At 40.3% G+C, this 21,597-nt stretch overlaps 4 protein-coding genes across 8 annotated transcripts in view; 1 reads left to right on the top strand and 3 right to left on the bottom strand.

Moving 5' to 3' along the window:
- The window catches only part of smtnb (smoothelin b), a 38,257-nt gene extending 34,748 nt beyond the window's left edge, over positions 1–3,509 (bottom strand). For all 4 annotated transcript variants that reach the window (XM_028415271.1, XM_028415274.1, XM_028415273.1 and 1 more), the window contains exon 1: positions 3,178–3,509. In XM_028415271.1, the coding sequence (XP_028271072.1) occupies positions 3,178–3,228 (51 nt within the window). In that variant the 5' untranslated portion in view covers positions 3,229–3,509. The remainder of the gene's footprint in view (positions 1–3,177) is intronic.
- Positions 3,510–4,370: 861 nt separating this feature from the next.
- trafd1 (TRAF-type zinc finger domain containing 1) lies at positions 4,371–10,422 on the bottom strand. 2 transcript variants are annotated; one of them, XM_028413967.1, is made up of 12 exons: positions 10,302–10,422; positions 9,294–9,342; positions 9,083–9,218; positions 8,550–8,603; positions 8,028–8,466; positions 7,662–7,955; positions 7,522–7,586; positions 6,790–7,050; positions 5,913–6,039; positions 5,583–5,799; positions 5,449–5,506; positions 4,371–5,305 (listed from the first exon to the last, which is right to left on the bottom strand). In XM_028413967.1, the coding sequence occupies exons 2-12, from the start codon at positions 9,326–9,328 to the stop codon at positions 5,267–5,269; spliced, it is 1,725 nt and encodes a 574-aa protein (XP_028269768.1). In that variant the 5' UTR covers positions 9,329–9,342; positions 10,302–10,422; the 3' UTR covers positions 4,371–5,266. The 2 variants fall into 2 exon arrangements, with proteins under 2 accessions (XP_028269768.1, XP_028269767.1); XM_028413966.1 differs by lacking the exon at positions 10,302–10,422 and adding an exon at positions 9,634–10,091.
- A 180-nt stretch (positions 10,423–10,602) lies between these two features.
- On the bottom strand, positions 10,603–16,451 carry mob1a (MOB kinase activator 1A). Its single transcript, XM_028413971.1, has 6 exons — positions 16,268–16,451; positions 15,052–15,218; positions 14,828–14,921; positions 13,923–14,056; positions 12,913–13,076; positions 10,603–12,499 (listed from the first exon to the last, which is right to left on the bottom strand). Exons 1-6 carry the CDS (start codon positions 16,279–16,281, stop codon positions 12,422–12,424), a joined length of 651 nt encoding a protein of 216 aa, XP_028269772.1. The 5' UTR covers positions 16,282–16,451; the 3' UTR covers positions 10,603–12,421.
- On the top strand, positions 15,267–20,992 carry mthfd2 (methylenetetrahydrofolate dehydrogenase (NADP+ dependent) 2, methenyltetrahydrofolate cyclohydrolase). Its single transcript, XM_028413968.1, has 9 exons — positions 15,267–15,287; positions 17,275–17,423; positions 18,658–18,842; positions 18,958–19,080; positions 19,345–19,497; positions 19,577–19,684; positions 19,921–20,013; positions 20,103–20,228; positions 20,316–20,992. The coding sequence occupies exons 2-9, from the start codon at positions 17,344–17,346 to the stop codon at positions 20,462–20,464; spliced, it is 1,017 nt and encodes a 338-aa protein (XP_028269769.1). The 5' UTR covers positions 15,267–15,287; positions 17,275–17,343; the 3' UTR covers positions 20,465–20,992.
- Positions 20,993–21,597: the final 605 nt, after the last annotated feature.

Below are 21,597 nucleotides of genomic sequence, written 5' to 3'. Positions count from 1 at the left end.
TGTGAGTAAATGACAGTCTCAGCATAGAAAAAAAAACATCAGGTGTGCACGCTTCACATGAAAGAAACCAGCATGCAAACATCCACAGACGTCAAAGGTAGTTATGTTGATAAACCCCAAAGCAGAAGGTGTTATCAGTCAGAGAGTGTGAAACACTTAGGACTCTGTTCTCTTGCCTTTGTGAGTGCATAAGGAGAGGGGGGGGGGGGTGCGCTCTGCATGCAACAGCTTGTACTCACAACTTCTTGAAAAACACTTCAGTCAACTTTAGGTGACTTTACAATATAAATTACAATATATTTGCAATTTAAAGTTTCTTTATGTAACATTAATGTGTATTGATTGCTTGTTATTATCAATGTATAAAGAGTAAAACGTTATGTTGCCTATAACGATGTGTTGAGTAGCTAACGTTAGCACAAGTTGCTAGTCTTGAGTTGAGCTAATTCGTTGAAGTTATACAGGTGGTTTGTGTGATTCTTGCATATAAACCCTTTAACGTACGCTGTAGAAAATAAGGAACCTTTAAACAACTGCAGGCCCTGATTGTGTTTACTTTGAGTTATGTAATGTAGCATAATTTTTCCGATTTATCCCTTCCTGATGATGAGGCTGACATTTAAGGGCTGTATCTCTAGGGGGTTAAGAGAAACTAGGGACTGTCCCAAGACCCTACAAAACAAGCCCATTCTTCCTCTCCGACTGTAACGGCTGAGCCCTTGTCAACGCACAAAGGGTCCAGAGAGCCATAAAACGAAGGCCCGGGGGTCGCATATATCACAGAGACTGCCCCACAGAGTGAAATTGCCCAATTTTAAACATGTGTGAATGCCTCTTTCTCACCAGGGAGAGAGAGGACAGTCACAGGGCTGGCAGGACTGGTTACAAATCATTATGTGAGACGAGCAGCCCAGCAGGCACCGCAAACGGAAAAAAAGTCTTCACATGGTCAAGGTATTAACATTTTATACAAATATTACTTTCCCGTCTTTCTGCACGCCTCCTGTGCTGCAGTGCAGCTGGAGCATTTCAGGGATAATTAGAAGGGAGATCATGCTGTGGCTGACTGACGCCAAAGAGAAACCTTAATCTGAGTTAAGTAGGAAGACGCACAACAACAGACACCTGTAGTCCAGACCTGTCCGGCAGGTTTGACACACTGACACACAGGAAACTGTTGCCACGCAGCAGAGTCAGTGGGATGACAACTGATAAACATCACACTGTAAGGTCGCAATCAGCCGATCAAGTCTGCCATTAAGTGACAGTGGTTTGACTGGAAAGAGCCACAGAAGCAGCATTCAGATAACAAACATCCTGTCAGCACTGCCTGAAGGGAAACTGGGACACCAGCTGATTATTTTTTGGGACACTTAAATAGCTGAGACAAAAGAAAATGCTTTTCCTGGTTGCCATGGTAGGGATTAAATGAGCAATATAAAAGGCAGCCTAGGCTTTGAATAGAAGTGTAGCGATGGGATTAGTGGCGTTAAGAGAGGCCGCCATATGACCTTCTGACTGTTTAGTTCATTAAGCACGACGCAGGCCTGGAGTTTATGCTCATTATACAACTGAGGTTTAATGGCAGCTCCTCCACCCGGCTTTAACCAACGTGGTAATTAAGCTTCTCCAAATGTTCATCATCGTTTACATCCTAAAAAACAATTCACAAAGGTAGTAAGATTTAGATTTCATTAATAAAAACAAGCAGAAAAAGCTACTCCTCAGTCTGCTAGAGTAAATTTAAATTTAATCACAGCTCCATCTGACCTCCTCTCTCAGCAGTAAGCACAGTTTGAAACCAAGTTCACTGTGGAAAACCCTGACACTCAAGTCACCACAAACATCATCAGTGAAAATGTGGGATCTGTGTGACCTTCTAGCTGCTGGTCACGTCTGAGGGAGGGAAGCAGCAAAACGCTGATCCCCATGAATCCAGCACCGAGGAGACTGCAGCACAGAAAGGGGCAGATTTATGAGCGCCACTTTAAGATGTACACAGAAATGTGTTAGATTTAAGTTCCTACAGGACGCAGAATAAGAGGTCATCTAAAAACCCTGAGCAGAGGTCTAATGTGATGAGAAAAATAAACATCTTAACTTTCCTCCTCTGCCTTTTTATAGATAGCCTCATCAACCCAGTGATCAAAGCCACTGATACTCTGGTTAAAAATAAATCATTATGCTGAAAGAACAACATCATTTCATCATGGTACTCCTGTTCTCCCACTAGAGTCATGTCAGTCGTGGTAAATCGGTTTGTTTGTAAAATGGTTTGTCCTTTCAGTGATTCATGAGAACACAGCGACTGTAATTTTTGGCCAGACGATTTTTTTTTTTTTTTTGGGGGGGGGGGGGGGGGATAATGGATACAGTTTAAACAGCGTCACACAGGTCAACAAAACATTACAGTGCCTTCTTCCAAAGTAAACAAGCAGTTAAGAACAGCAATCCCAATGTTTTCCTGCCCTTTTCTTTAAAGCGCACATCAAACAACTACTGACAATTATGACTGAATAAATTATGAATGAGCTCAGACATTTCATGTCTGATTACTCCATAACTGTGATTCACACAAAGTCGCTTAAACTCTGTCTAAACAGAGACTGACTCATGTGTCCTTGTAAATGTAAGTGTGTGTGTGTGTGTGTGTGTGTGCTACAGGTGTCATGAGATACTGCATGTCAGACAGACTAATGTTCCACCTTCCTCTGCCTCAGGAAATAATTAGGACATGAGTAATATGAGCAAGAATTAGCTAATCTGCTAACATATGATACACACTGACAGTCTAATAGTTACTGACACCCAAACATCTTCCTGTTCTTTTTTATTTCTAGAAGTGATTTATTTGAGCAATAGTGTATAAAGAATATTGATTGTTTTGTTTTCATAAACAATTATCTCTGTTATATTTAACATTACTAATACTAACTTTTTACATTCACAGCCTACCTGGTCTGAGACAGTGAGGATTTCCTGTGCAGACTGCATGTGTGTGCAGACCACCTGTCAGGATTACCCCTAATAACTGTCTACATCCTAGCTGGCTGTCATGTGTCATTATTACAGCACTGCATCCAAACAAGTGAAAAATCAAGTTAGTGACTGTTACCACACAAACTTCATTCACTTGTATGAGTCGTGATTTTAGTTCTCCATTCATCCTCCACTCACCAGGGCTCGGAGAGAGGACTCGTCCAGCGATGAGTAGTTCTCCAGGGACATCTTTAATCTGTCTTGTCGGGCTCAGGTGAGACTGGTCTGGATAGAGGGGGTCTTGCTGTGATGTGGTTCTCCGGTCCAACAACGTGCACGACTCGTGTGAGCTGTTTTTGTTTTGTTTTGTCTTTTCCTCCTTTTCTTCAGTTTTAGCGGAGTCACAACAACTTTTTTAAATTTTTAACTAATGTAAACCCACGTCCCGCCTGTGGAGAGCATATTTCGGTCCTCTGGACTCGCAGTGAAAGCAGAAGCAGCCTTCACTCTCACACAAGGGGCCGTTGGAAGCTTTTTGAACCCAGGAATTCCCACTGAAAGGTGTAACCCCGCCCCTCTTCTGACTCCCGGCTTCTCCCGGCGTTCATTCAAAGCGCGCCCCCGCCCGGGAGGACGCAGAACAGCGTCCATGTGCGGAAGTGGATTAGAGCCACTGTGAGAAAATAAAACTACTCAATCATATCCGTAAGAGTTTTATTAGTAATATTATTTTTACTAAACCCTCGTCTCGATACCATCAGAGCCCAAAATGTTTGTTTAGCATCATCTTAATGTATTTACATGGTCTAAATGACTACACTTCACAAAGTGGCCACTTGAGGCAGCCTGGGTGAGAACAGCTATCTAAGCAAGTGACTGAAGGTGAGGTGACTGTTGTCCTGTTGTAGGGTCTATTTTACCTCCTATTTTAGTGAATCTCTTGTGGGTCCAGGATCAATTTTAAGGTCTTGAGGTCATAAACTGGGGTCCTCGTCTAAAGGGCTGGTAGTCATACCACAGTCTGCACATGAAGGGTGACCAAGCCTTCTGGGCCCCGCACCCTCTAGAACAACCTCCTTGAAGAGTTTAGACAAGCCTCTTATCCTCTTTTAAATCCCATATTTCTACCAGCATCTGTTCCCAGGGCCACTGGTCTTTCATAAGTCACTGCTAAAATCCTATTTTTATTCAAAGTTGTCCAGCATGGTCCTATTTTAGCTTTTTCTAATTTTACTTTGATTACTTTTACTTATGTAGAAACCATGTGAGACAGAACGACCTATCTTCAAATACCCTTTTAAAAAAAGCAGCTTAGCCTCAGGAGAAACAAAAGAAAACATTTCTCTACCGCAGGCTGGAGACAAAATACAAACTAGAGCCGTGAGACAATGAATGGCTTCATTAAAACATTTAATAACCACACAACACAAAAAGCATCAAGACAGGGAAACGGGTGATTTCACTGATTACAGCTGCTGCGCTCTACTCGAGGATCAGAAAAAGAAATATTTGCTGATAGTAGTGTCGACTTCTTAAAGGTAAAACCTATGTTACAAACAAAATACATCTTATCAATCCTAAAACCTATTCAGAGGAGCAACACACAATATTTTTTCATAAGTATTAGCCGATGCTTTAAAAAGTTGTAACACCACATATATTTCTATAGGTATGATTAAACAAAAATCAAAATATTACAGAGTAGTTACAAATTATTAAAAACAAGAGTATCAAAAGACAAATGTTTAATAATACCGTTATTTTTTTTTTCTTGCTCAAAGATGCATAAACATATCAAATCTGTTCCTCAAGCCCTTTTTCAAAAAAATATTCAAAGTGCTTTAGGTTATTTAGAGATACAGAAACCAACAGGAACACAGAGATACCATGAAGGAAGGAGCCGACAGGGGTGGAAATAAATGTCCTTGACTGAAGTAACAAGGCTGAGTTTGATGTTCTCTAGAGTCCACAATGAGCCTCCACATGGTGTGTGCAGGTGTGAAAAGAAAATCAATTTCAGAGTGAATAAATCTCATAATTTACCTGTTTTACGCCGGATGTTAAGACAAATGAACATTTGAAACGAAGCAGAATATGCGTGGATAAATCAAATCACCTATTTTTGAGTTTAATACTAAAATTCATAGAAATACAACCTGCAAGATGCGAACACTCCCTCAGGCACTTGTCAAATAGTTATATGTTTAATTTTCAAAAGTGTGCAAAGAGATACATGGAAAGCAGAGAAGGAGATTTGGTTTTTCTCTTTCTTCACAGGCTCCCTCTCTCACTCCTCCTGCTGCTCGTCATTCTGCTTCTTGGGTAACTAAAAAGTGAGAAAAACACAATTAAAAATGGTTTTACAGACACAAAAACATACTGAGAATAAACATACAGTGAAAAACAAGGAACACCGCATCTTTGCTATTCTGCCTACTGTATGAGAAAAACAACAGAATGTGATGTTACCTTTGTAATTGGATTTCTCCTGTTTCCACTCCCTTCGTTATTTTCTGGAAGATGAAGTCTGGTGGACAGATACCAAAAGAATAAACCAGAGCTAAATGAAACAACAGTAAATGTGTTTTCATCTTTGTTTTTACCCCTTTAGAGATGCAGCCTCAGGCTTCTCAGTATCACAGACAGATAAATGAGCTGCTTCCGCTTCCCTCCCCTGCTGAGGTCTGTTCTTCACAGAGACATCACAGTTGGATGTCTTCCTCTGACCCGACACTCCACCGTAGCCTCTCTGCCAGTCCCTTGGGTTTTGTTCAGGTGGTGTGTCCAAGTCAAATCCAAAGTCCTTCTCCAAGAAGTCCGCTGAAAGAGCAACACATAACATGCACACACAAAATAGTCTGGCAAGCTAAACAAACACTTTATTGAGCTTGCAATATTTGTTTAATATTAATACATTACATTTCATATCTTACCTTGGTGCTTTATTCTCCTCTGAAAATCTTGCCCAAAGACATCTTTGGAAGGACTTATTCTTTTGACAAATGTTTTTGTTATATTGTTCAGTTGGTGGGCAGTCTGAGGGCGCATGTCGCATTTGTCCTAAATATAAAAATAACACATAAAAACAATGAAAAATAGAATAACAAAACATGAAAATAGGCATAGCAAGTCTTAAAAAAAGACTCATCAAGTTTTACAGTGAAAATGAAAATGTGTCCTCCAGTGTTAATTTTGTTGACGAATCATTTTCGTCATAAAAACTCAACAAACCTAAAGCGACGTTTGCAGGCGAGTCATCTTAACTTCCGTTCAAAGATACACGTGACAAAATCTATAAATTAAGACTCCGCTGCTGATGGTTTTACAGCATGCACACCTTTCTAAGTTGTCACTGAAGTGTTTTGCTGTAGTTATGGAGTATTCATGAAGAAGGTCATGACTGAACAGTGTATTCAGGGAGAGCAGCTCACTGTTCACTGGTTCTTTTGTGAAAAGGTCATAGCAATTAAATAAAGAGGTGTTTGTTTCAAATAACACGAGTTAAAGCTGTGCCTGTTTTTATTGCACAATCAAACCTTAATTATTTCATAAAAAATATATATCATGGAATTTTAGTCGACTAAAATTCTTTGATATTTAGTCGACTAAAACTAGACTAAAAGTTAAAAAATGTTGATGACTAAAATGTGACTAAAATCAAATGACATTTTAGTCACAAGACTAAAATAAAAACTAAATCAGAAATTGCTGCCAAAATTAACACTGGTGTCCACTCCCAGTAACATGACTGTAAGTCACAATCAATAAAGCCAATTTTGTATTGACTACATAATGCTGATATTGATCTACCTGATGGTGAAAGACAACTGCCTCTTCTAGAGCAACGCCACAGAATTCACATGGAATGACCACATCGCCCTCTAGTGGACTGGCTGGAGGGCTGTAGGAGGCCGGGGAGAGCGACCGAGGGAAAGTAGGGATGTTGGAGGCGAGCGTGTCAGGGAGGCTGCGCATCAGCCCTGCAGCACTTCTGCCCAGCCTGTCCTCTTTTGGTGGAGAAGATGGCTGCTTGCTGAAAGATGCAAAGGCAGAAGCGGGACTGCAGCCGGTCTAAAAGAAAGAAAAAAACAAGAAACACAAGGCTTAATTCTATAAACTAAACCTTATGTGGCTTCTAGATGGTGATGAGATACTGAGGCTTTAACTGGACAGCTGCTGGGATAGCAGCAGTGTGTGGACAGACTTTAGAAGGTAAAACACAGCGACAGCATTATTAGTTATTAGTATTTGTTATTATTATACAAATCAAAATGAAATCAAATGAAAGCTAATCCAAAAAAAATGTTCCTAATAAAAACTAACACCAAAATCGCGACTACAACAAAATATAGTAATTATAGCGTTATACCAATCTCACACTCACTGTTTAGTTCAGAAACTGAGACGTAAAACTGCTAATACAAGTTTATACATGTGACAACTGTCAGACTTTTTGTGCATCCTGTTAATCAATCCTGAATGTAGAGCACTCATACAAATCAAATTAATTAAAAAAAACATTCCAACAAAAGGTTCCCAAACCTGATGCAAAATGAGGTCTTCTTCTGGAAACAGCTCCTCACAAAACTCACAAGGCAACATGGCATCTATGAAAAAATGTTAAGATGTTTACCACACCTACAACAAAATAACATTAACTATGCTAATCAACACTGATTCACCTGTTTGTTCATGATCCTGGACTGCACTACTGCTTGTCCCTACGCTAAAGTTTGGGTAGTTGTTGTTGGGTGAAGACAGCAAAGAGTTTACAGAGGTGCTGGACTTCCCACTTTTGTGATCCCAGATGTCCTTCCACATGTTGCTCTCTACACCTCCAGCCACGGAGTCCCCATCACTCTGCAGGCTGAGAGCCAACATGTAGTCCAGGCCTGATGAATCCTCATCCTGCACAGTGTTCTCACTATGTGGCCAAGCACTGCTGCTGCTGTGCAGGAAGTCACCTTGGCCCAGAACTAAAAGAAAATCAACTTGGTTACAATACTAAGTATGAGAATGGGAGAAAATGTATTAATTTGAATACTCACAGTGGTGATATGTTGAAGATGTGGTGTTCTTCCAGTCTTCTGAGGGCTGAGATGGCCTGGGAGTGTATGAATTGAAAAATCTGTGGTCAAATGGTCCAGGGAAGGCCTGCTGCTCTGCTGCACTGATGTTGTTATTCTTGGTGGCTCTTTCTTGGGCTGTCAGGAGGTTGTGGATGGAGTGAGCTTCAAACCATGCCCCTTGAGCCTCTTGTTCCACTGGACTACGACTCAGCCTAGCATTGTTTCTCTCTTGGGGTGGTGTGAGGCTTCCACAGACAGCTGGATGCACAGCTTGTTCACGCAGCATTACATTGCATTTGCACTGTGGGCAAGGCTCTGTGCGTGTACCACAGTAATCCTCATGCTCTTTGGACTGACTGAAAACCAGCTCCAGTTCACAGTACTGGCAGGGGACCAGCCTCTGAGAGCATTCAGAGCTCTGCAAAAAAAATAATCAGTGGCTTTCATCAACATGGTATATATTACTTATAAACAACAAGGGACTATACTGTGTAGGAATACCTGATGAGCTTCAATGTGATTCTTCTCAATCTTCAAACCACACTTGCATGTAATCTAAAATGAAAATGAAAATGCCTTTATAGTCTCAGAGTAACATTGCTTTTTCATTAATCATTTCCTCACCAGGTCACTGGTGACTGCAGTATATGTGATGCTCCATTTGCATTGAATCAGCTGGCCTAAGTTCAGCAAGGTTAAAAACACTGTCAGCAGCCAATGTTGACAGTACAGTGTGTTAAGGAAGAAATAAAGTCAACCAGAAGGATCCCATTCCAGTGAACGAGCACAAGGTTAAAAAAAAATTTCCTTAGGGAGCCCTCTGCTTTCCTGTTTTATCACTATTAAAACATGGGCTCGTCTTTATAGCAACAGCAGTCTTGGCAAGTATTGTAGTCTTAAACTTCTTATTTGTTCAGGCTATGATAGCACACACTCATTTTCACTTTTTGCTACAATAATACCTCTTAAAGCGGCAGATATTTCTTGCTGCAACAGTGTTAAGGTGTAGTGTTAAGGTGTCTGTAGTGTAGTACCTGTGTGTGCTCCTGCTGCTTGTGCTCCTGCAGATCTGAGCGGGGCACTGGCTCCTGGCACACTTCACACAGGGCAATGTTTCTTCGACAGTGAATTTCATGGGTTGTGAAATTAGCCTCTGGAATGTCATGTTTGCTGAAAAAAAGAAAAATAAGATCATGAAATCCTGTGTTAATCACCATGAGATTTATTGGTGATGTTCATACTTACCAGTTACCACAGAACTGAGTGTTTTCATCTGCCATGATTTCACCAAAACCTGCAGAGAAAGATTAATGTGCATAAATCAGTTTGTCAAGAACATTGGACACAGCTCCGAGTGATAACTGTGACGTCTAGAAGAGGTAAACATACAATGTTTGTAGCTACAGAGGAATTTGTGACTGATTGATTGATTCAACAATTGTCATTTTCGTTTCGGGACATCAACAGGCTAAAAAAATCTATTTATCAACCGTTATGTTTACAAAATAAACCACGTATTATAATAGTTCATGTAAATTTTAAAGAATTATGCCAATGTCATTTACAGAACTTTCCGTTTTCTTACCCACTCGTTCCTGGCAGGTATTTAATGTTAGCTGACAACAACGGCCTGGATTAGCAAGCAGATTCCTCACCAAACTTAATCAACACGCATATTGAACTACCTTCAAAAATTGTTTGGCGTTAGCTATATTTAATAATACAGCTAATGTAGCTTAGCATTAAATAAACCACTAGTAACGTCACCAAGTAGCGCCGAGTTAACGCTAGCTAACTAACTTTATTTGCACTTTACGGAGAAGCTATCACGCTAAGCTAATGTAACATCGGCTGCTGCGGCTTCTGCCGTTCCGTCCAGACAAAGTGAATACGACCGTCATGAGTTGACTCTCCGTAAGTTAATAATAATATTTTAACCAAACTCATAAACAGAAGCTAACAACTTGATGATGTTACAAGCCTAAAAACAGTTCGCTATTTCCTCTTTGCTATGTATAGAATTTAGTAGAACCCTGAGTAGAGCCTGTCAGGCTCTTTCGATGGTGACACATTTACCTAGCCTTGTTTAATCCGATCTTTCTGCATTGATTTTAGTTTTATTTTTAACTCTTCCGTTGAATTAATTGATCACGTTTTTTCTGCATCGCTATTGCATTTTATTGCAAATATTTGCAATTTATTTTTTTCAGGTTTGTTATTAATAATTGCACTATATGAGTAGACGTCACTTACTTCAAAATATGTGTCGCAACTGTTCAACAACCAAATAAAATCATAAACACAATCCATAATATTGCAACAAGTCTGCATCCACTGACACAAAATTCCGTCCGGTCGTTAGGGGGTTACAGTTAACTGTAAGTCCAGATTTAGGGCAAAAATGCTCACCCTCTTCAGGCTTGATTCTGATTGGTCGACCTCTTCTTCGTGATCCTTTTATTAAGGCTAAAATAATTTTGGCGACTTAGCGCCAACAACTGGGAGATTTGTCATGTCGTCTACTGTTTTTGCAGTATATAGATCAATCCACACAGCGTTTTTTCAGGATTTATTGAGTTTTTAATCTATCAATACTGTTACATCAGACATTTCCAATATTGTAAGGCACAGTTTTGTTTTGATAAAAAAAGAAAAACCAAACTGATCTTATTTACAGCATTTGTTTGGATGTGGTACATACTGTCCTTCTGTTCAGTCTGAAGTCTAGTGATTGAACCATCATTTTTAATAGACAAAACATTTTACTCATTTCAAAGCCCCTGTTTCTTTAAATGATCAAAAACAAAAGTCAACAATACGCAATATGAAATGTAACTTTATACCAAAAGGTTTCAAATACAACTGTGAAAAAATACATTTCAAAAATATGTGATTGATTACAGATTGAATATAACAAGTGGACATGCCCATACTAATTTAGAGGATGCTGGCTTGATATTTTTAATGCCAAGCAACATGTAGGTCTGAAAGTGAATTAACTGCAGTTAAAGGGAATTTGTTTTTAATTTCCACATGATGGCAAACATTCAGTGAAGCCTAACATGACACAAGAACTCTTTCTGACAAAATGAATACTCTGCTGCCCCCAGTTCCACTTCCTGCATGATACAATAAACTGCTATAACTCATCATAATTGGTTACACGATTGTCTGATGAAATTTAGGTCCAACATCAGGGAAGTTATAAATGAGTTACTGTGATTTGAAATATTAGCTGCATCAAAGATGCATTAAAAGGATGGCACTACAAACAGCCCTGCTGCTGTAAGCCAGAGGAGGCATAGAAAATGACTCCATGCACCAAAGACTATTAAAAGAAAAACTACATACATCTCAGGTGCTGCAGTTATTGCTCCATTTTCCAATCCAAGGGGGAAATCTTTGATAAAAATAAAGTAAGTACCAGCATTAAAATATGAGTTCCAAAATCGATCGGCACCACAGGAATGAACTAAAATAACAGTAAGTCTAAAAATTCACATTAAAACTATTTTTGCTTTCGACGCGATGACTGTCTATTACACAGCTCTTTTATATGGTCATAAAACACACTTGAAGAGGAATAGGAGCTAAATAGCAGGTTAAAAAGTAGACAAAAGGTATCACTGTAAGCACTATAACTCATGTTTTACTATTTTAAGAAAATAGCCCAAAATGTGCAAAACAACATTGCATGACCAAACTGAATCAGCAATTTGTGCAGTTGTTGGTGGTGCTTTTGTCAGGGGCAAGAGCTAAGGCATCTCATAATTATCCATCACAGCATCTCTTCAGATATAATTACGTCAAAGAGTGTATTATGTGTATTATGATACTTTTATGGGAATAAAAGCCCACCTAATACCTACATGCTGTTACCACTTGTCTTGCTATCCTTCCTGATACTCTCCTCCTGTACACATTTACCCTGACAGACAACAAAAAAAACCCTAAGGTTTTGGATATTTGATCAGTCACTGTAATTACAATAGCTCTAAGTTAACAAAGAAAAATTAATAACTAAGGTGTTTTTAATCAAAACACTGTACACCAGCTTCTGAAAGAAAGCTGTTTTTCACTTTGACTTCCAAATGTCCTTGGTCCAATATAAAATTCAGTAGGTTGCTCTTACAGAGTCATTAACCGCAGTCCTGTGAGAAATATTTTTACTTCACTACTATTTTCTTTATCATCTAAAGAATCTAAAATAGAAAAAAGGAATAAAAGAAAAGGTACAGTACAAACGATACAAAGAGGAAGGCACAGGTTTTAAGATCTGAGGCTAGAAGTCATAGAGGTAGAAGAGTTCACGGAGAGGAAACAAAGAAGAGAAAAAAATGTTAAAGAAAAAGAGGAAATGTGTGATGAAATATCTATCTGTCCTTAGAGCCAAGCTTCTCAATTAAGTCCTGCAGAGGAGCAAGCTCTCGCCTGTCGATCAGGTTGAACTCCTACAAGAAAACAAACAAAAACACAAAACATTGATTCAGTGTCAGGTCATTTTTGCACACATATAAAACACAGCAGGAGATTATGCATAGTCCAGCTATACAAAAAACTATTTCGATAAAATTGCTTTGCAAAAATCTTGTGTTGAACTGAAATGATTTGAGTCGATAGTCTGAGTGCCCGTGTAATAGCTGTCACAGACAGGTTCCATTAAGGTGCATTGTTTTCTTCTTTATAAAGCTACTTACAAAGAGTTTCTCCTCACATGTCCTACTTAAATCATCAATAAGTCAATTAGCATCACAAAAAAGCTTTATTCCTAATGGAAAATAATACAGAAATGTTTTGCTACGGGAAGTTACAGTAACAGAAACATTCCTTACACAGCAGTGCGACAGCAGTACAAGAATCTCACCTGAACAAAGAAAATGAAGTGCTTGAAGGAGGTGTTGAGGTGGGCCTCCTCCTGCAGCTGCATCACAGAGTCAAAATGTTGGTGGTAAATGTGTGCATAGACCCTGAACAGACGCTTCAGGATGGTTTTGGCCACAGACATGAAATTCTTGGGAAAGGGAACTCCTGCGGGACAAAAGGTGGAAAACGCTGATGTTAACAAAAGAACGTGTGGTTTTTAAATCTATGATGACTTTCACCACAAATCCAAGTGAAACTTATTGGACCTTTAGCTAAATTAGAGAGTTTAAATTCAACAGAAAAGTATGGACGGTGGCTGAAAGACAGAGACAGCATCAGGGCAGCAAAACATTTCTGCTTTGTTCCCCATTTACTGCAACACATTGGTATTTATAAATGGAACAGCCATTGTGGGACCTTTAGTTTTAAATGAGTCCTTCTATACAGAGACCTACAATTTTAGGAAATGAAATGAAACAGGATCCCCACACAAACTGACATCAACTTTAAATACTTTGGAAAAATGAAAGCGAAAGGTTTTCCTGGTTATGCAGTGCAGATGTTATTCCATAAGCTGGTGTGTCAGCACAGGAGTGCCTTCTTCATGAAGTCACTGTTATTGTGACTTCATGTGCAGTTTAGCACTCCTCCCTACAGTTTTGATAGTGTTAGCTACACAGTGTACTCTCCACCCTCTCTATTCTTGGGGCTTTCTGCTCTTTAGCATTTGAGACACATTTGTGTGGCGCATTTGTTTTTCTTGTTTTATGAGAAAGAACAAAGCTGGTCACTATGTGCACAGTGTAAGGAAGGCTAGCAAGAGCATTATCTAGTCTTGTGTCAGTTTCAAAGACGAAGACGACAAACAATGTAATTCTCAAACTCTAAAATTAAAATAAAAAAAACAGTGTGTGTGTGTGTGTAAAATGACATTGTTTGCCTGGTCTGCTGGACTACAAATAAAAATTTTGCTGTTCATTCTGTGCCTATATAATATAAATCAGAACTCACCGATTTTGGAGGGGAAAAGGGTCTCATCATCCAGCTGATCCTGCACCCAGGTCATCAGGTAGTCAATGTACTTGGGTGCAGAGCACTTGATGGGCTTTTTAATATTGGTGCCATCAGCCCAGTGATACTCATATCTACAGAAAAAAAGAAGAAAAAACTATTACTTACTACAGTACAAGTCATGTTACTGACTTTCATGAGATAATGCAAACCTACAGAGGAGACATGCACATGACCGCCAAATTATGTTGCTGCAGATAAGCTAAAAAAAGGGAAGGGAAATGCAACAGTGTCTGCAGTCATATTTTTGATGGTGGACATGTCAACAGGAAGTAGAACCACCGTCTCTTCCTACTGATTACAGACAGAACGCAGTCAGTCTTGGCAGGAGTGAGGACAGAGGAAGTGCTGAATCTTGATTCTAACCAAACAGCTTCTGCAGGGACCACATGCAAAGTTTAATTCCTGTTTTCCCTCATGTGACATTCAGATGATGCATTTATGATGCAATTTACTTCAGCTGTCACACCAATTTAACATGTGAATCAACAGCTGGCTTCTGAATCACTCGGGATTTACAAGTCCTTTGGTTTCAAGACAAAGGAAAAATAAAAATGTAAAGATCTAATGTAAGAGCGTGCACCATTAAAGTCACAATTGACCCGGCACTATTTGAACTGATACTGCTCTGTTTGAAGATCAGTGAGCCTTAGTTCAATGACTGTACACAATCTATCTTTTCCTAGTTGTTAAGATGAGTGGTTCCCCAAGTATTGTTCCACTAAACCAAGACAGTGTGACAGTGGGCCAGCGGAGTAGAACACAAACAGATAATGCAAGGGAAGGAAAATGTGAAAATAATCAGGAGCAGCATGCCTTAATAAATTAACAATTTTCCCTGTTACCTTGGTCCTGCAGACATCACAGAGCAGCTCGTCTCAGTGCAGAACTCAGTGATGGTCCCGTACAGCATGTTGATCTGGTTGAAAAAATCCACCGCTGAAGGAAAGGGTCAACTGTTATTTTTGTTCTACTTTTACAGATTTATGATACAGCTTTGGCCCAAAGTAATAATTTAAATGGTGATTTGTTTAGTATGTGTGTGGGTTTTATGTGTTCATTCACTTACTATTGACAGCAATCCATTCATTCAGATCCTCTCCCTCTGGCAGCATAACAGCCTGTCTCAGGTTCCCACTGCCCAGTGTTGCCTCAGCGTGTTTCAGCAGCTCATACTGGTGGGAGCCTTCTGGGATGTTCTTCTTCGGCTTGAAGGTCTTAGATGAGCGACTGCCACTGCAAAGGAGAAAAAAAACATGGATCTGAACAAGTGTGTGGCAAGAGTCCGGAGCTGATCATCTCCAGGTCTGGTCTGTTTGGCAACACCTGGAAGTTATTGCAAATCCTTTAAGATCATATTCTTGAAATTTTGTAAGCTCAAGTATTGATACCTTTGATTTAAGTATATAATCTTTGCACACATCTATTCCCTGTTGAGTTGTTGTCTATGTTTATTCCTAATTTTGTATACAAAATAAATTATTTTATATGAGTTTATGCTCAGACAGCCCTATAGGCAGAGTTCTAACTTCTAATATTGGACTCCTACTTGACTGTCAGTATTAGATTAGAGGCTTGTGTAAGAACAAATGCTTCTCACTGGCCTTGAGCCTTCTTGTGAGGATCCTTTCTGTCTGGTTTGCGTAATCAGTAGCTGCAGGCTTCATGGATAACATCTATAAACTTGATACTGAATCGATACCAAACAGACATATCACACTGTGACTGATGCACGACTCATTAATCTGTGTCATACCCAAGTTTTAGTGGTTTCCCCACTTAGTGCAAATGACAGGAAGTGTGACAGTATCATGGTGTTACTGTAAACAACGGAAGACTTCCTAAAGCTGCTTACTCGATTTAAAACAAATATCAATGAGGTTAAAACAGAAAAGTTGTGGATGATGAAGGTTCAAATGCATAGTAGTACTTTTAGAAATAAAAGAACAATAACAGTCGCTAGGTTTGGTCACCAGCCGTGTGTTAGCGTTATTTATCAAGCTAGCCAAGTTAGCACGCAACTCACCCTACGTTCAAAAAGTTACGTTTGTGAGTGTTTCTGGATAAATACACAAGGGTAACAACAATACGTCGACGACTAACATTTCTGCCGAGAGCAATAAAATCTACCCTGTCACTAAAGTTACAGTCCTTTTCGCAGACTAGTTTTCTGTTACAGTGTCTTTTTTTAACCTCAGTCACTTCCCTTGGTGGAACTTTCGTGAACGCGCAGCTAACATTAACCGCAAGCTCCGGCTGTGAGTTAGCCTGCAAACTTTACTTACAACAGAAAGCTCATCTTGGCGAATCAGTCGTCGAAAGCCTTAATTACAATTTCTGGCCGTTGTTTAGTAAACAGAAATAAGTTTCAGAATTATGACGTGCGGACCACTTGTCAGCGCTGCCTGCTAATAGTAACGTTTGAAGCTAACGTGAACTACTGCACCCACTGCGTCTCTTCCTCTGTCTGCTATCTTTAGCACAGGCAGACTGTCGCCCCCTGCAGGAGGATTGTGGGAACGACAATTCCTCAAAGTAAACCGTCTGATAAATGACAAGATCACCAGTTCTCAGTTAGTTTTTGGTTATTTAATGATTTCCAACTATATCATAAAAGACTTGCTGACTATTGGTATGTATTAAACGTGTGTTTAGTTGTGTTTAAATAAGATAGTAGATGTATTTAGAATATAATATACTTTATTAATCCCTTTGGGAAGGTCCCTCAGGGAAATTCGTATTTGAGATTTGGTGGCTATATGCAGTTCTTCACCAATGAGGACAGTAAATATAACATGGAAAATAAAAGTTTCATTTTAACCCCACTATATTACAGGCAATTGTTGTTCTTGTCTCCCACAGTATTTTGAGATTAGGCTATAAAATTCTAAATATTGATTTAAATTACCTTTAAACAGTGCCTACAAAAAATACATTTATGTTAATGTGTCATAATAACTTAATAATAATATACCCTACTATTACTTCAATCTTTGACATTTTCTTTTTTTGAGAAAATACGCGTGTGCTTAAATTGTTGAAACAAATGCAATTGCTGTTATTTAAATTACTGTGAAACCTCATTATTAATAACAGTAAAGTAAACAAAGTTATGTAGTTAAATTGTATTTGTAGTTGATCTGGTATCTCTGCTGTCTTTCGCTGGAACATAACAGATCATGTATGCAGCAGAGGTGTGGCGACTGATAACTGTGACGCAGGCCTCCACGCGTGAGAGGGGAGGGGTGGGAGGGTTTTAATGCCTCTCTTCGTCCCTCTTCCTCCTTCACAGACCCGCTCCGGTAGGCTTGGTTGTGCGTTTTGGAAACTGTGGTGGTGTCTCCTCTCAACCCGCTCAGCCATGGCAGCGCTCAGGACTCTCAGGAAACTGTGCCAACACTCCCAGCATCAAGTCTGTAAGCTGCACACGTCCGCCGCGAGGTGAGTCCACCGATCGATCCCGATTCTGCTGCAGTCTGAGTGGATATATTCACACACTGTTACATGTGAGCCGCTTTGTTTTCCTGAATGGATAGATGGGCATGTTTACTGTGTGAACTCTGTCGGTGTCCGTAGATAAACACCACCGCTGGGTTTTATTTTATTCTGCTTAATTTCGAGTACTAAATGTCCGTGTTTGACCACGTCGTGGTGCGCCCCCTGGCGGCACGCCGGTAACATTGCAGAGTCCGACTGGCTGATGAAATCTGTGTGAGCGCTTGCACCCTGTGGATTTAGGAGCCAGGTTTCAGGAGGAGCCCGAGGAGGTGCTGTGCACGGAAAGGAAAATACATTCACATGCATTCAGTGCTGGATGTTATGCAACCACTTAAAACAGTTAAAAAAAACGTGAGCCAGCTTCAGGTGATCTATCAGAGCCAATAAGCAACTCGTGCAGGTATTTATTTGAAACGTGCGGACTGCAGCGTGACTGAGATAAGTGTAATGATCTAATGATGCACATACGCCTTATTAAAACAAAACTAATCTCGTGGCTCCTGCACATGATCTGCATGAGCTACATAGACACAAGGTCATTAAAACCAGTTACACCAGTAACACGAAAGCTCAACATTATCAATTTAGAAATTTATTCCACCTCATACATTTGAAAGCATATTTAAATTTAACATTGCCTTTGGGACCTGGTACACTGGCCTCCTGGTGTCACCCCATTCTGTCCAAACTCTGGGATGATTTTCTGTGAAGTTTAATTAGTTTTGGCAGGAATAATAGTGATGGTTACATCACTGTTGATGGCTGATTGCTCTCCAGTTATTAGCCATTGCTCTCTGTTTTTGTTGTTATATAACAGAGCCACTTTAGTGTGTTTGGAATTGAAAAGCAGTGGGGCAGGATGTCACAAGTATACATACATTCAGGTTGCTCTGGGCTCTACTGTAAGATTTCAAGTGCTGGTAAAGCATATGGGTCTGTAAGGTGGAGAAGAAGTTTGTCTAATTTTAGAGTCTAGAATTGGTGCTTGTCCAGGTCGCATGAGTGCAGGGCGTGAATGCAGGTTTCTGGTGTCAAAAGTGGAACAGAGCCACAGATTAGTGGGTTTAGATTAATACTGATCATGTCGATCAGATAGTCAAGTTAAAATGATGCATTTCATGTTGTAGATGCTAAGCAAGAATCACACAGCATGTTAATGTGTCCTCCTCACTCTCAGGCAGGAGGCAGTGGTCATCTCAGGAAAGAAACTAGCACGGCAAATTCGGGAAGAGGCACGTTCTGACGTGGAGAAATGGGTTTTAGCCGGCCACAGAAGACCCCACCTGAGTGTGATACTTGTAGGAGACAACCCGGCCAGCCACTCCTACGTCCTGAACAAGACAAGGGCTGCAGCTGATGTCGGTAAGTGAAAGAGAAAAAGCACATTCCTCATAAAGTTGTTCCACTCTGTAAAAAAAAAAAAAAAAAAAAAAAAAAAAAAAGTTTAAAAGTGGTTTAACACTTGAAACTCCCACAGGAATCTCCAGCGAGACCATTCTCAAGCATACAGACATCAGTGAGGAGGAGCTACTGGACTTGATCTACAAACTGAATACAGACCACCGTGTGGATGGCCTCTTGGTCCAGCTGCCTCTACCAGGTACACCTGGAGCTCAGTGAGCGGGGAGGATCATGCTGCTGCTTTGTGACTAGTGCTTTTAGTGTCAGCCGTGATAGAAATGCAAGCATTAGAGAGCATGAGTGGGCCGCACACACACTTTCATACAGCATCACGCTGCCCACCTGCAGGCTGTCTCAGTTTATTGTTGAAGGGCACACTCCGGTATTTGCTTTAATAAGTTAATTTGTGTATTTGAATAAAAAGTTCACGTCCTGACTGTAACTTTTCTCTGTTTTCTGACAGAACACATTGACGAACGTACAATCTGCAACGCCGTTTCCCCGAGCAAGGACGTGGACGGCTTCCATGTGGTTAATGTGGGTCGCATGTGCCTGGATCAATCCACCATGCTCCCTGCTACTCCCTGGGGAGTCTGGGAGATTATCAAACGCACAGGTAACAGTAATATAATAATGTCACGGTTGAAAAGCTGCTGGATGCGTTATTTTAAATTTTTAAAATGTTTATCTTCCAGGTATTCCCACTCTTGGGAAGAACGTGGTAGTTGCAGGACGCTCCAAGAATGTGGGCATGCCCATCGCCATGTTACTGCATACAGACGGCCGCCACGAGAGGCCCGGAGGTAGGTTACCACGTGGGTGTGAATCTGCCAAGCTGGTATTTAATTCCAGTTAAATGAGGACAGCTGAGTAAAAAGGGTCCGTGTCCTCGGAGGGGAATACATGGCTTTCTAGGTCAGGGTATAAACCCAAGGTTGCATAAGAGGTTGGAAGTGTAATGGGAGTTTTTCATACATTCTCTGAAAGTGTTTGTATGGTATTTAATTTGAATGAGTTCAAGTGATCTGTTCTGTTGCAGGGGATGCCACAGTCACCATTTCTCACCGTTACACTCCAAAGGATCAACTTCGCCAACACACTCAAATCGCTGACATCATTGTGGCTGCTGCAGGTTTGTTTGACAGCATCTGAAGTCTCTGCTGAGTAGACTGAACCGTCTCTCTTGTCTAACTCTACTTTGCATCTTCCTTTAATTATCAGGAATTCCAAACCTGATTACTGCAGATATGATCAAAGAGGGAGCTGCTGTGATTGACGTCGGAATAAACAGAGTGCAGGACCCAGTCACTGGAAAGAACAGACTGGTTGGAGATGTGGATTTTGAAGGTAAGACAGTGACCATAATCTGCAGGGACAGACGCTGTGCCACAGACATGTGTGTGGTATCATGCTTTTTTTTCTGTCCACTTTCAGCAGTGAGACAGAAGGCAGGATTCATCACACCTGTGCCAGGAGGAGTTGGACCCATGACTGTGGCCATGCTCATGAAGAACACCATCAAAGCGGCAAAGAACGTCCTGCTGTTTCCTCCAGAGAGAATCCGCATGGCTGCTGCGTCCTAACAGGCTTGAGCAGATCACAGCTACAGTGACACATTCCACTCCTGACCCCTTCATTTTCTTGTTTGTACATGGAGCAACCTGAGCAGCTCCTCTTGCACATGGACTGGAAAGATGAGAGGCCGATTTTCTGCTGACATCTTTAACCTTAACTGACTTCAGGTCCGGCCTCATTTAGACTGTTACATTCACACATGCAGCTGCACGTTTTTATGTAACAGGGTTGTCAGTATTTATCATTTGCAATTTTACTTATGTGAGATTTTGAGGAATAACGACAGATTGTTTTATTTATTGCTACAGTGACAGAGTATTTAAACATGAATGAGGACAGGTGGTAGTGTATTTTAAGCTGGTGAGCAGTTAAGGCAGAGTTACCGAGGCCTGTCTTGTATTTCAGTTAGTGTAGCCTTATGTGCTAAGAGTGATAAGGGCTAACATCAGGAATAAGTATGTATCAATATACAAGCTTTAAAGATTCACTATTGCCTTTGTAAAAACATTGAAATAAATATTACAAATATGTTCTAATGTTGAAGTGTTTTTGTCCACACCGATGGTGTCAAATCATCACAACACCAGAATAAATTAGAGTGAACATGGAAATGTGTTGTTTATGGAGACCTTCACCTCCCAGACATAAAGGTTGAATTCTGCCTCAGACACAGGGTTGAAAGCTGGAATATATCCCAGCTTTGAACGTGTGAGAGGCAGGCTACATCCTCCACCGGTGGCCACTGTATTGCATGGTTAACACAGTCACACTCACACCTATGGCCAGTTACCTTAACATATATCTTTGGAATGTGGGAGGAGGAAGGAGTTCCCAGAGCAAACCTGGTACTCCCAAATAGCTTTTAGGTGGGTGGGCCAGCACCAATGAAGGGGAATGCAATGAAGTATAATTAAACCTGGTCAACCACAAAATATTAACTTTTCTTTGCTAGATCACCCTAGTGAGAGTTAAATGTATTAAAATCATTTTTTTTTAGCAAACAAATGTTTAATGTGAAGAAGAATGGCTTTAGTGTATACATTTTGGATAGGTTACTAAAAAGTAAAATCTTTAATGGTACTAAATGACTAAAGAGACTAAAATCATAACTAGAAAGGGCATTTCCTGAAGAAAATGCAAG

The sequence above is a fragment of the Parambassis ranga genome, chromosome 9 (assembly GCF_900634625.1).
Source record: "Parambassis ranga chromosome 9, fParRan2.1, whole genome shotgun sequence".
In the NCBI taxonomy this organism is placed as follows: Eukaryota; Metazoa; Chordata; class Actinopteri; family Ambassidae; genus Parambassis; species Parambassis ranga.
The sequence above is the reverse complement of the archived record's forward strand: the minus strand, read 5'-3'. Positions and strand labels throughout refer to the sequence as shown.

Excerpts from the sequence above, each read along its gene's own strand:
- trafd1 (XM_028413967.1), bottom strand. The coding sequence starts at position 9,328 with ATGGCAGATGAAAACACTCAGTTCTGTGGTAACTG. Across the intron at positions 8,604-9,082 it reads AGCAGCAGGAGCACACACAG|ATTACATGCAAGTGTGGTTT; the intron begins GTACTACACTAC and ends TTTTCATTTTAG. Across the intron at positions 6,040-6,789 it reads CAGTTGTCTTTCACCATCAG|GACAAATGCGACATGCGCCC; the intron begins GTAGATCAATAT and ends TTTTATATTTAG.
- mob1a (XM_028413971.1), bottom strand. Across the intron at positions 14,057-14,827 it reads GTGATGTCTGCAGGACCAAG|ATATGAGTATCACTGGGCTG; the intron begins GTAACAGGGAAA and ends TTTTTTCTGTAG. Across the intron at positions 12,500-12,912 it reads ACTTCATTTTCTTTGTTCAG|GAGTTCAACCTGATCGACAG; the intron begins GTGAGATTCTTG and ends GTTTTCTTGTAG.
- mthfd2 (XM_028413968.1), top strand. The coding sequence starts at position 17,344 with ATGGCAGCGCTCAGGACTCTCAGGAAACTGTGCCAACACTCCCAGCAT. Across the intron at positions 18,843-18,957 it reads AAGGGCTGCAGCTGATGTCG|GAATCTCCAGCGAGACCATT; the intron begins GTAAGTGAAAGA and ends AAACTCCCACAG. Across the intron at positions 20,014-20,102 it reads CATCATTGTGGCTGCTGCAG|GAATTCCAAACCTGATTACT; the intron begins GTTTGTTTGACA and ends TTTAATTATCAG.